At 41.4% G+C, this 13,869-nt stretch overlaps 1 protein-coding gene and 1 long non-coding RNA gene across 5 annotated transcripts in view; one reads left to right on the top strand and one right to left on the bottom strand.

Moving 5' to 3' along the window:
- LOC125126182 (uncharacterized) overlaps nt 1-728 on the bottom strand; it is a 255,757-nt gene extending 255,029 nt beyond the window's left edge. For 2 of the 4 annotated variants that reach the window (XR_007134538.1, XR_007134541.1), the window contains exon 1: nt 421-671. This is a non-coding gene — a long non-coding RNA (uncharacterized LOC125126182). The other 2 variants (XR_007134539.1, XR_007134540.1) reach the window with 2 other exon arrangements.
- Nucleotides 654-13,869, top strand: part of ELL2 (elongation factor for RNA polymerase II 2) — a 73,815-nt gene continuing 60,599 nt past the window's right edge. The window contains exon 1 of the mRNA XM_047778321.1: nt 654-1,147. Coding sequence (XP_047634277.1) covers nt 1,001-1,147 — 147 coding nt within the window. The 5' untranslated portion in view covers nt 654-1,000. The remainder of the gene's footprint in view (nt 1,148-13,869) is intronic.

Raw genomic sequence — 13,869 nt, 5'->3', positions numbered from 1 at the left:
CACCTCTCCAAGTCCCATAAAAAGCACAACCCTGCCCCCACGGCGAACTCCAGATTATTTTTCTCTGGGATCACAAGAGGGCATGGCGTGGAAAAAAAAAAAAAAAAAAAACCTTTAAATTCTGTTTTCTATAATACCATACCCATCGCACCAAGGAGATTTAAGGCATGGTGTTGTACTTAAGACGCTCCACACAATCTAGCACAAATCTTAAAGCCAAGGGCTAAATCACTAACTTCAGATTTAGGGTGAAATGACAAAGAAGGGCGTCCTCCCCAATTTCATCCGCTCAATACTAGCGCTAAATTTTGAGGAGAGACTCTCCAGTGACTCCGCCTACTACGACCTCCCTCACCAGCACGCCCCCTACTCCACAAGCTAACCCAGCCCGTCGGGGGACAAAGTCCTTACTAGGCTTACTTGGCCACTCATTTTGGGTGGGGATCCTCTTCTCCAAGGACCACCAGCGCAGGAAATATTCCCCCCACACTCCCGACTCTCCACTACTCTCCCCCCAAGGGGCGGAGCTCCGACTCCAGGTAACAGGACCAGGCAACCTGGGCACCCAATTAGCAGGGGATCCCCCAAACGAGCCTGGCCAATCGCGACCTGTGAGCCAAGACGACCAGACGTGACGTCAGGTGTGATTAAGTTGGCGCGTCACCCCAACGTCAGCCTCTCACCTCTCGGACGTCCCGTCCCGGGAGCAAAACTCCAGCGACTTTGGGCTCCGCCCCTGTGAGAGTGGAGCGCGGCCAATGAGGGAGGCTCCGAGGGGAACTGGGGCCAATGAGACGAGCCCGGGGCGGGGCGCGAGGCCGGAGGGTGGGGCGGGTGGCGGCGGTGGCAGCCCGAGGTCTGGCTGCGCGCAGTATATGACAGTACGTCAGCAGCGGGATGGCCGTAGCTGTGGCGGCGGCTGCAGAAGCCCGAGCAGCCGCGGCCGCAGTGGAGGCTAGAGCCCGAGCGGCGTCGGCGGCGGCACCCGGGGGAGTTTAAGATGGCGGCAGGGGGGGCGGCGGGCCTGCGGGAGGAGCAGCGCTACGGGCTGTCGTGCGGGAGACTTGGACAGGACAACATCACCGTACTGCATGTGAAGCTCACCGAGACGGCGATCCGCGCGCTCGAGACCTACCAGAGCCACAAGGTGAGCTGGGCGGTCGGCCGACCGGCCGGGCTTAGGGAGGAAGAGGGCGTCCCTCACTGCCCCACCGCGCCTCCTCTTGCCTTGGCACCTGGCTTGGGGCCGGCGGAGCGGTGGCTTGCCGCGGCTGCCGTCAGCGCCCGCGGCGGCAGAGCTGGGCAGGGCCGGGCAGAGTAGCTACCGCCGCCGTCCCGGGCCAGCCGGGCGCCGGGGCGTTGGAAGCGGGCGGGCGGGCGGCCCCTGGCGGCGGGGCCGAGGCAGCCGCAGCCGCGGTTCCGCTGCGCTGCCGCTGCGGGACTTTCCGACGGCGCCCGCGGGTTTTCTGCCTTTTCTGTCCCAACGGGAAAGAAAGGCACCAGGGAGACAAGTGAGATGGCTGTGCTGCCCATGGCGGCGGGGCGGGGGTTGGGGGAGGGAGGGCAGCCTTCGGTAACGACTTACAAGAGGACTCGCAGGCACTTGGCGTTCGCGGTTTGAGGGTACCACCGTGGATCCGAAAAGTCAGGGACACTGGCGCTCCGCGTATGAATGTGGGACACACATTGTACTCTCAGGGACTTGGGGACACAGGCGCTTCGCGTAGGGTGGGGGGGGGGCACACCGTGTACTCTCAAAGGCTGAGACACGGACGCTTGGCGTGCCAGGGAGGAGGGGGACACACCTTGCACTTCCAGGGACTCGAGTACACGGGCGCTTCGCGTTCCCAGAGACACAGCACGGAGTACCGGGAATCACACACACCCAGCGCTCAGCCGGGAGCACAGACTTCGGTTACTGAGGAGAGCGATTCTCCGTGGCTCCTTATACCCGAAAGCCGCGTCGCGTCTGAGGCAGACTCACCGACCGGGAGACGTGGAGCCGGGGCGGGGGGAATACACTGCATCCCCGGCAGACTCGGGTTTCGCACTCTCCAGCGCATCCCGGACACACACATAACTCGAGCACCGCAAAGGCTCACTTACTCGGCAATTGGAGAACAAACCCAGGGACACGTTTTCATGCTGGGAAGGGAAAAAGAAAAAGTGAAGGAGAGAGTAGGAGACATAGCGAAGAGACTCCGCAACGGAGTGCCTGGGCAAGCCGTTTATGGACATGCAGTACTGTGTATGGGCGAGGGAGACGGGAGTGAGTAGACGCATCGCGCAAGGGGAGGAATATACCATTTGAGGGGCCGGTAGCATTTGCTCTGAGAAGAGAGCCAGTCGGAGGAGAGAACCCGCAAGGCGTCCCGACAATTAATCGAGTCCATACCAAGGAAAGAAGCTCCGAGGAATTGATCTCATAAAACAGGCAGAGAGGGCCAGAGGGACACCCAGACGCAGAGTCATAGTTATTCAGATAAAAGTGGAGAAAGGAATTAACATCTGTTGAGCTCCCACTAGTGCCAGGCACTTTAAATGCTTAAATGGCAGGCATGAGTTGGAGGCAAAACCGCACAAATGTGAACCTGGGCCAAGGGAGACTTACCTTCAGAGAGACCCCCTACATAAGCCTCCACACAGGAGGAGGCACACAGTTGTACACAGTTTGATGAATACATGAATTCACATGATAGTATACATGTAAACAGCAGGAGAGACTCAGAGATGAGTGTGCCCTCAAGATGGTACTCATAGAATTGAGTGGACACATGGATGTACATTCCAGGGCATATGTGTTATTTCTCCAACCCCCCCCCCCCCCAAGAAGCACAGGTTAGAAACACTCAGACTTGGGAGTGGAGGAAGGAGTGCAGACACAGGGAGAAAGACAACTTTTCCTCCACACCATGAAATCTCAGGGGAAAAAAAGGTCTCAAGTGTGACTGGTAGGTCAGTGTACACTCAGCAATAGGAAAACAAGAAGACACAAATAAATCTCATGTGTCAATTGCTACTCCCAGACAGGGAAGAGGCCAGCACCACCATGGAGTGGGAGGCCCATATGGGGGAAGCAAGACAGGTAGACAGAGCTATGGGGCAGACACTGAATCGAAACTCAGCCCTCTCTGCAAGATGGAAAGATAAGCTTGCCTCTTCCAAAAGGAGAGCGTGGGAAGGAATGACAATGGGAGGAAGGTAGGTCAGGGTGTATAAAGAGAAAAATGCTCAGGCTGGAAAAGAAGAAGGCAGCAGGAGGAGGCCAACCTCCAGTCAGAAACAGACCTACAGAGCAGATATAGAATGACACACAGGGGTGGGGATAGGCATCTGTTGGTCAGCCAGCCACCTTGAGGGGACAACTGGCAAACTGTACAGCTGATTACAGCAAGATTGACAGACACTGTATGTTTGACAGGGAAGAGGTGGGTAAGAGGTTCACACAGGGAAGGAATGGTACCCAGGGAGAGTGAGGTGACAGAGAGGCCCCCAGTGCTCACTGTTCTGCGCAGGAAGAGAGTGCTATTTGTTTTCCTGCTTTCCTTTCTGCCTCCTACACCTTAGTGTTTACAAACTTGGGATTAAAATTGGAATGGTTTTTCATTTATACTCCAATAAAATTAAATTTGATTTTTTAAAATTGTAATGCTTTGACTATAAAAGCCCCCACATTTATATACTAGTATTTTCTAAGAGATGATCAAAAATTCTTCCTCTTCCAACCTACCACTTCTTGATTTTTTAATTTTTAAAAAGTTATAGTCAAAGTTACTGAAATCAATGGCTTTTCCTTTCTCCTGACTACTTCTATTGCCTATTAATACATTACTTCTGAGTTTCCACCTTTGTGCAGGCAAATTAATGGGTCTAGTCAATCTGTACAGAGGCAGAGAAAGGAAAGGGAAAAGACCTCAAAGTCCTTTTATCCTTCTGATTATGGACACAGGTAGATTAAGGTATTCCTTGGATCCCTTTTCTTCTGAAAAGCTGGCAGTAGAAACAGTAAGTAGTATGCAGGGAGAGGAGAAAGAAATAAGCTGATTGGGCCTTTGCAGTTGAACACTGCCTTGTTTCTGACTTAACCAGTTCCTTTCCCCAGGCCTGTCGCTTAGGTCACAAAAGCACTTTTTACGGTGCTTGGAAAAGCAGGAATTGAGGTGGGACTCTTAACTTCAGATGGCTAAAAGGTGGGAAGAGACTGAAGAAAAAGAAATGAGATACTATTGGTACTTACCACAGTAACCTCTGGTGTGTTCAGCTAAGCCTCCCTCCAGTGTGTCCTCAGTGCCCCTCCTCCAGACTAGGGCCAGACCAGGGCTCCCCAATCAACACAGTAATTTGCCTGAGCTTTTATCCTCCAGTAGGATACATAACTTGGTTTTTCACACTTTGTTTCCTTATCAAAGTAGAGCTCCTAACATTAAATTGTAGTTGTTTGGAAATATGTTGGCATTGGCTAATTGGAAAGAAATTTCTGGTGGTTAAGCCCATTCTTGGGAGGGGTTTGGTGAGGGAGTCGGGGTGAGGGGTAGGGGAAATGGCTTTACCTTCTCATATAAAACTCCCCCTGCCATAACTCTGCTTAGATAGGAAGGTGCTTGATGCTTGACAAGTGGCTTTGGCCTGTATAAGTTTATGACTTATTCCTCCTCTTCTAATGACTATCTAAGAGCCAGAAATTTCAACAGGTTAATTTCCTAAATTAAGCATCAGAGTTATTTTTATCCATATTATTTTGTCCATTGGATTTGCTCTCCTAAATTAATCCACTTCAAGGAGATAAATGTAGGAATTTTAGGAAACTATGATTTGGGCTAAATACAGAAGTTCTTTAGATATATTTGAGCAAATATGTTAAATTATTAGAGTTCATGGAAACAGAATCTTTCATTGGAAACATTTCCTTACTGTTTCAAAAGACAAGCGTAAATGACCTAGAAAACTCAAGTTTTCTATTTTTAGAGAAAAAAATGAAGAATGCTAACTTGGGAATCTTTTAAACAGGGACTAGGCTAAGAGATAGAGACATATTGAGTCCAGGAATAGGAGTTGTAATTCCAGTAAATATCTCCTAAAAGTTGCTTTTCATTCTGTTTGAATACAGAAACAGTTTCAAGTTAATTATATATAAGAAAAAAGTATTAACTGGAAAGTTATTTTCATGGTTTGCAGAATGAACTCAAACATAAAAATACAGGTATTTAGTATGTATTGCAAAGCTACTTTTTTTCTGTAAATAATCTTGAATAAAGGTACAAGTTACTAAATAAGATCACATATTACGACTTTATAGTCATTCTAAATTGATGTCAATTTGTGTTCTATATAAGCCCTGCATTTTTTAAGTGAACATATATTACTGTAATTACATACTTCTCCCAAATGTATCCTAAGACTATTTAAATCTCAAAATTCTAAAATTTTGTCTTAGCTAATTTCTTCCATAATATGTAGCTGGCTTTATCGTGACATTTGAGTAACTCATTTTGTAGTAACAAAAATCTTATCAAAATATTGTTTTCAGATTCTGTCATTGCTGAACCTAATTTTTTTTAATGTTTACTCAAAATTTCAAAGATGGTGGCTCAAATAATATTCTCCTCTTTACCTGACTCTAAAAAAGTCTTGCATAGATGGGTCTGGGGGCAGGGAGCATTCATTCTCTATGCCTGAAGATGAGAAAGGAGATGCCTTTAAGAAGGATTTTGTTAACACATTCTCATGTCAACTCCAATTATTGGCTTTAAATAATTTTTCTGTTTCATTAGTGTCTTGTAGGCAAATAATAGTGTTTTGAAAATTTGTACAAATATGCTTGTATCTAATTTTGCATAAGGAACTCGATCTCTCAGTATTATCAGATGCTGTTATTTCCAAAGAAAGCGTAAAAAAGTCTTATTTAATTAAATCTCCAAAGTTACTGTCCTTTACCAGAGTTACCTTTAATGTGTTCTGTGATCTTTTAAAGTCACTGTTCCCACAGGTCATGGGATAGGTGATCTGCTCTCCTTCCCTTTGTTTCTACCAAGTGAACTTAACAGCTTTTGATTCATTGTGGTTTAAGGCACAAAAAGTCTTATACCTTACTTTTCCCTAACTTCCTTTTTGTGCCTGCCCTCAAACAATTTTGAGTGTGTACCTGTGTGTTCATTCTATAATCTGCTTTATAAATACAGAAAACTCTGTTCGCCTTAAGGCACCACTGAAGCATCCAGATCTGCCAGCACAGAGCTGCCAGCACTGCTGACATGTTTACTAAGTACAACAATGGGGTTTGCCTTACCCGATTCCTTTTGTTGCAGTTTTTAAAGATAGTCGGTTTAAATTTAAATAAGTTAATTTTACTGAGTGTAACTTAGATACATCTTCAGATTGAACTTGATCTTAAATGCTTTTTATCAAGTGAGGTCAAGTTTGTACCTCATTTTGCAATAAGTGTTTGAAAAGTTTATTCAAATAATCAGGTGTTTCGGGTGCAAAGAAGAGTACTCCTCCTAATGAAAAGCAGTAGCCAGATTGCCTAAAGAGATAGACAGGGAACCTTGGCACCAGAATTGAGAAAAGAAAGAAAGAACATATGTGAAGGATTGGAACATGTTCAAGAAAAGAATTTAAAAGGAAAGGGGCGTAGAATTCTTGGAATGACTTACAGGAAAGCTTATCAAGGACAATCACCAGATCCAACCTTTCCATTTGCTCCATTTGCACTTGTAAAGAACTATGGAAGCTGTGCTCCTAGTGCTTATTAGGTAATTTGTGATAAAGCCAGCAGAGTGAGGAAAATAAGATTTTAGGACTACAGAGAAGCTCAGGAACCTGGCACCAGAGTTTAGCCCAGTTATTTGCCAGTTAGGGTCGAATGTATTTGGGAGTATTTGAGAAGATGTCTCTGAAATGTGCTGATATGGACGTTTCTGCATATAAGATGAGCTAAGTCTTAGAATAAAGAAAACAGTATGTATATAACCACACATTTAATTCTCCTGCATACCTCAGCTCCATACGACATTTCCCATGACTTAATGTAAAAATCTAGAAAAGCAGGTCTGGAGTAGAATCCAAAAAAACATAATGACTGTGTCTCTACAGCCCAAATGAGTCAGTTAGGTTTTACCAAAGAGAACTGTTCTTTCTTTACTTTTCCTTAATTTTCTTTTATTTCCTTCCCTCCCTTCCTTCTAATTTATCTACTGTATGTAATTTCTGTTGTGGCATTATGGCACTTGAAAACCCTGTTAAATCTTTACAAAGAACTGGTCTAAGGACCTCCACTAATAGTTTGCCAGCAAAGGCCAAATCTAGAATTTCCATGGTTAGCAGTTTAATACAGGATATAAAAAGAGAAAATCTTATTAGACTACATGTTCCTTAAAGATTCATGAATCGAATTAGCACAAGCTTCTTTCTGGTTGGGGATCCCACATGTTATTGGTCTAAAAGGCATCTGTGGGTCTTAAAGGATTTAAACAGGCAGAGACTAGGTGGGGAACCACATCTCTAGCAGAGGGAATGGCACAGGCAAGAAAAAGACAGCAGTAGAAAAGCTAGAGCAGGCTTTGAGAATTGCAAGGAAGACCCTATTGCACTTGGAGTATGGGAGAAAACAGAGTTGGATTTAAGAAAGGAAAGGGAGACTGGAGCAGGTTAGAGGATTCTCTCAAAACTGGTGAGACATTGAGTAGAAATTTAAGGTGATTTGACTCATGCTTTAGGATTATTCAGGCCTCAGTATGCATGACAATCATAAGATGAAGCTGGAAGGAAGTAAACAACTTAGGAAGAAGTATGTAGTCCAGGCTAGAGATGAGTGGAATCTAAACTAGGATACTAGTGGGAGACAAGACAGTACAGATAAATAGAGTCTATAGAATTTAACAGGTTTTATAGGAATAGGGTTAAATTGAGACTTCTGACCATCAGCACTAGGAGGGGTACCCTTAATAGAAAAAGGAAAGTCAGAAGCAGTTGGTGGGGGGCCGGGGGGTACAGATAAAATACCATTTTTGTGAACATTCACTCAGTCTTCTGTTTAGTAACCAGGAGACTTAGGTTTGATTAGATGTTTTATATTTAAGAAGTATATTTGGGTCTGAGACTAGACCAGAACAGTGCCATATTATTTACGTGTCTCAAACTTTTCCATTTGGATGGAAATTTGGGGGATTGATGATGTTTTGGGGGAAGTTGAAATTACTAGGTGGGAGAAATTTTGGTTTTGAACAGGGGTTTGTATTTTTATAGGCTTTCTTTATTCAGTAACCTCAATAAATGTACTTAAGACTGTCACAGAGTAGATAATATGAAAATCAAATTTGATTTTAACATGAAGATCAGACCTTCTGTGGTTTCTGTCCTGAGTGATTATTGAATCATTAAGTAACTCACTATAATGTTCTTGGATTTACAGTTCAAGGATCATTTTGAAAATGCTAACTTTCTAATAAGATTCTCTGAGATACTCTAGCATATAGTGATGCTTAAGTGTTAGTATGTTTTTAAAAAACATGTACTTAGTATCATGGCTTTTGGTTTTCACTGTTGGAAACCATGATGCCTCAGAAAACTAGAAAACATCCATGTGGTAAAAACTCAATTAAGTGTCTTAAGATATTTTTCTTTAACAAAAGAATAAGAGATAGTAGTCAGAATTATAACTATCAAATATTCATTTATTCATTTAGCCAACATTTATTTATCTTCTGACATGTGCCGGGCATAGAACTAGGCACTGGAGATAGAAAGCTGAATTAAGTCACAGATGGACCCTGACATCAAGAAAGTGCTCATGCTTTAGTAGAAACAAGCAGACATTTTTTTAAAAAGTATATAAATGCAATAAAATCTGTGTGCAAGTAGACACCTAAAGAGAGAAGGATTATGTTTGAGGTTGTGTCTGAGAAGTAGTGTCTGATTTTTCGTCTCCCATCCTCTGCTCGGCTCACTCCATTTGGGTTGTGTGTCTGTCACACCCCTGAGAATACACCTGACTAGTTTCCTTGCTGTCAAATCCAGTGGTCATCTCTCTGTACCTGTCTTACCTGACCTCAGCATCATAGCATCCCGTTAACTATGGGGAAATCTTTCCCGATTTTCCTCCCACTTCCCTGCCCATTCTTAGTCTCCTTTGCTGATTATCTTCTGCGTGACTGACCTATGAATGTTAGAGACCCCAGCTATCTTCTCTTTATCTGTTCACTTCACTAGGTGAGTTAATTTAGTCCTATGGATTTAAATGTCATCTGTATGTTAATGACTTCCAAATATTTATCTCCAGCTTTGACCTTCCTCCATTTCCAGGCACTAATTTCCAACACCTCATCTTTTAATCAATGTTGAATCTAATATACGGCACAAAGGAACCTTTCCACAGAAACGAAAATGGACTTGGAGAATAATAGACTTGTGGTTGCCAAGGGAGGAGAGGAGGGAGTGGGAGGGACTGGGAGCTTGGGGTAAATAGATGCAGACTATTGCCTTTGGCATGGATTAGCAATGAGATCCTGCTGTGTAGCACTGGGAACCCTGTCTAGTCACTTATGATGGAACACATAATGTGAGAAAAAAGTGTATACATGTATGTGTAACTGGGTCACCATGCTGTACAGTAGAAATATATATATATATATATATATATATATATATATATATAAATAAATGGTAAAAAAAAAAGTTTAACAGGTTATCTCAAACTTAGCAAACCCAAACACAGTTGTTGACTTCACTCCTCAAACCTACATCTTCATGACTGTTCTCCATCTCAGTAAGTGGCAACACTTGTCTCTAGTTACCTATTAATTTGCCAGTATTCCTTGATTTAAATCCTCTTTTCTTAGTTGATCCATCAGCAAGTTCTGTCATTCTTCAAACGTCTGAAATCTAACCTCATCCATCACCACCCCTCCAGTCCCAGCCACCATCATCTCTCTTAAGGACCACTGCCATGGACTTACAGCCAGCCCCCAAGCTTCCGCTCATCCCCCAATAATCCATTCTCCACATAGCAGCCAGATTCATCTTTTTAAAACATTGTAATCATTTAGTTTCCAAGTTTCAAGTCTTCTAATGGCTCCCTTTATTTTAGATGCTTCATTTTATAAATTTCTAATATTTAAAAAATAATCTCCATCTTCCAACCCAGGTTTATTTTGCTGCTTCTCTTTCTGCTTCACTAGATATCGTGGTCCCATAGAACAAATCTTCATTTGTATTTAGAGTCAGATTTGACATGTAAACCTATTACACAATTATAAAGTCCACATTAATCTCTCTCTTGGAAAAAATGAGATTTTATGCTTCAAGAATTGTTATACAGGCTGGTTCACAGTGACTAACTTTTTAGCTGGTTGCTCAGTTTGGATTTTTGCCTTCTGTGTTCCTTTAAGGAGTTGTATGAAATAATAAGGTTTAAGATAATAATAATTCATTTGTAAAAATTGGCCTACATCAGATAATTACATTTTCCAGAAACCATCTTTTAAAACAGGAATTGTGTTAAATAGATTAGGTTTTAGACTTCTCACTACTGTTTTGATAATCTCCTTTATATTTCATTCTTTTCTATGTTATGGCTAGAAAAAAAGTATTCTTTATTCTGTATGCTCTTTAATCTGGTTCTTCCAAATCTGCAGAGGAGTTTGTCCTGTATGTAAGGTTGGATTAACTCACAAAGCAAAATACTAGATTTTGTGAACCTTAATGAATCCATCTCCTTTTGGGAGGTGGGAGTAGGAATGGGATCATCTAATAAAAGATTGGGGCAAAAAAAGGAGATAGCATTTATTAAGATAGATTTGAATTACCTCCTAGTTTCACATTCATACTATCATTCTAAATGTATAACTAGCTTTCGATGAAAGTTGAATATATTTAATTTCCTCAGGATTAACTATCTGATTTCCTCTGCTATTTTCTGCTTTAGTTCCATCTTTTTTTTCTTCCTCTTTTCTCCCTCCATATATGTAGATATTACAGTGGTTAAAATGTAATTATTGGATAGTCTTTGGTTTCTTTATCAGGTGATATTTTAAGGAGCAGAATTAAATGACTTCTTAAAAAAATTATAACCACACATTCTTAAAATGGTAAAGTGTACCTCTTTTAGGAAAGAAAGAATGATTTATCTTAAACATACTATATCCCAGAATAAATCATAAATAATTTTTACTATTTATTTACACAAGTAAGAACAAATTCATGTGCCTGATACATGTGCCAAATCCATGTATCCTTAAGCTTTAGTGAAAGACAAAAATAATTATCTTCAAAAAGCTATCAGTTCTTAATTCTATAACTACTGTTGAGGAGGAGAGAAGCTAGCTGTATAGAGTGATGGGCAAGAGCATAGTTTGTTGTTGTTGTTATTTTCTTGTCTTTTTGCCTTTTCTAGGGCCGCTCCCCCACCATATGGAGGTTCCCAGGCTAGGGGTCCATTCGGAGCCATAGTCACCAGCCTACGCCAGAGCCTCAGCAATGCAGGATCCGAGCCGCATCTGCGACCTGCACCACAGCTCACAGCAAAGCCAGATCCTTAACCCACTGAGAGCAAGGGCAGGGACCGAACCCGCAACCTCATGGTTCCTAGTCGGATTGGTTAACCACTGCGCCAGGACAGGAACTCCAAGAGCACACTTCTTAAAGTGGTACAGGCCAGGGTTTGAGCTCCAGGTCACTTACTAGCTGGTGTAACTTTAGGTGATTCACAGGATTTACATGAGAAGTAGAAATACTAGTATCTACCCCTCAAGGGTGTATTGGGAATTCCCAGAGGTGATAGTAAAAATGATTACACTGGCCTGACACATTTTAAGCACTCAATAAATAGTAACTAGGTAAATATGATCATTTCCTAAAAACAATCTCACCTAAAGCAGTCATGTGGCCCATCACCATTTATAGAAAGTTTTCTGGTTTTGATAAAGTTCCAAAATTATATTTGACTTTGGAATATTTTTTTCACTCTTATCATGACTTATAATGCAGCCTAGATACTCAGATAAATACTAAGTATTTAATAAATGCCTATAGATTATTTTAAATAATTCAAGAGTTAACTTTGGGTTGAGTCAAAGCTCCATGATGGGCTCAGAAGGGAAACTGAAGGTATTACAAGTATGTCTCTAACCTCAGGCAATACAATTAGAAAGATCTCTATAATGTGTTTCTTAGAGAAATCACTTTTTCTAACCCCAGAATGCTATTTCTTGTGGTTATATATTGACAAAAACAATTGTGACTGATAGAGAAAAAGCAACCATAGGTTTAAGTTGTCTATGTGGAAGATCAATATGTAAATAATCAAGAGAAGGTTATAACCACTTTTATAGGATAAGTAATTTTCTTTCATTTATCTCCAAAGAAACCTGAGGTTTGCTCCTTTTCTCCCACCCTAAAAGAATCATGTCAGAAATTAATATTACTCAGTACAATTAAGATCACTTAGTAAAATTACTTAGTAAATTATAGTCCTGATATAGTGTGAGGAATAGTCCCTGAAAATAAGTGGACATAGATTTATTTGGTCATAGAGCAATATTTGTTGCATTAGAATTGGCTTATAATGACACAGGTTAAGACTAACTAAACTTTTTAGCATTTTGGTATTGTCTATACTTTTATTCTAAGCTTAAGAATGCCCTACATTTCTTAAGAAATACAGAGGGTTAATTCAAAGAACTCTGAAAGCAGTGAACCAACTAAGAGTTTAGCAGAATCTTTTGATGCAAAACATCACCTTTATCCGGTTGTTAAATCATTTGTCAAAAAGAATTTCCCTAGTCAGTTCCAGCCTGCATTGTGTTTCTTGGATGGATGAAGATAGTAAATCACCATCTTATTTATATATAGCTTGGCTACTCTTCAGTTAAACCCTACAATTACTTGATTTTCAAAAGAGCTACTTGGTGCAAATATTTAATTAAAGCTAAAAATCAAACGTTGAAGTCCTATTGAAACTCATTTGTAGTGGAAATGTACTTAGTAAGTTAAACATTATTTTAAAACATGCCATATCATATTTGGCCACCTGTAATTACATTGTCTTTTAAAATCCAATTGCATTAAAAAATATATAGTGAGTTGAGGTTATGTTTGTGTAGTTAAAGTTAGACTAAAAAACATTTAGATGGAAAACTAACATGCTTGAGACATTTGCTTATAATGCTATTGACTTTTAGAACTTATTCCAGGTACCTTGCCCATTAACACAGTGGTCAAATGCATAGTAATTGGTGTAGCATTCTAGCTGTCTCCTCTTGTTGCAGTTTTTAAAACATTCAGCAACTGTAGCCTAGTATCTGACATCTTGTCTAAAATTGGGGTTTAAAATCAATAAAACATTTGAAATTTTCTTATGCATTTTCTCTTCTCAATTGTCAGATATCTCAAAGGAGTTTTTCAGTAGCGGTGATCCTATTTTGTCCTGTTTGGATAAGTACCCACAACTATGTAGATGAGGGTTTTATTTTTTTAATGAAAAATGTTAACCTAGATATATATATATATATATATATATATATATATATATATATAAAATGTGTGTGGGGGAGGGGTCCTCATAGCAAAAAGAAGACAGACAAGAAAGAGACAAACCTATTTTTTGTCTTTTGTCTTTTTTTTTTTTTTTTTTTAAGAGCCGCACCCATGGCATATGGAGGCTCCCAGGCTAGGGGTCTAAAGTGGAGCTGTTGCTGCCAGCCTACACCAGAGCCACAGCAATGCCAGATCTGATCTGTGTCTGCAACCTACACCACAGATCAAGCCAATGCCAGATCCTTAATCCACTGAGCAAGGCCAGGGATCGAAGCCTCAACCTCATGGTCGGATTCGTTTCCACTGCACCATGATGGGAACTCCTACTTTTTAGTTTTT

This window comes from Phacochoerus africanus, chromosome 4, assembly GCF_016906955.1.
Source record: "Phacochoerus africanus isolate WHEZ1 chromosome 4, ROS_Pafr_v1, whole genome shotgun sequence".
NCBI lineage: Eukaryota > Metazoa > Chordata > Mammalia > Artiodactyla > Suidae > Phacochoerus > Phacochoerus africanus.
Note: the sequence above shows the minus strand (reverse complement) of the source record. Positions and strands in the feature narration are given on the sequence as shown.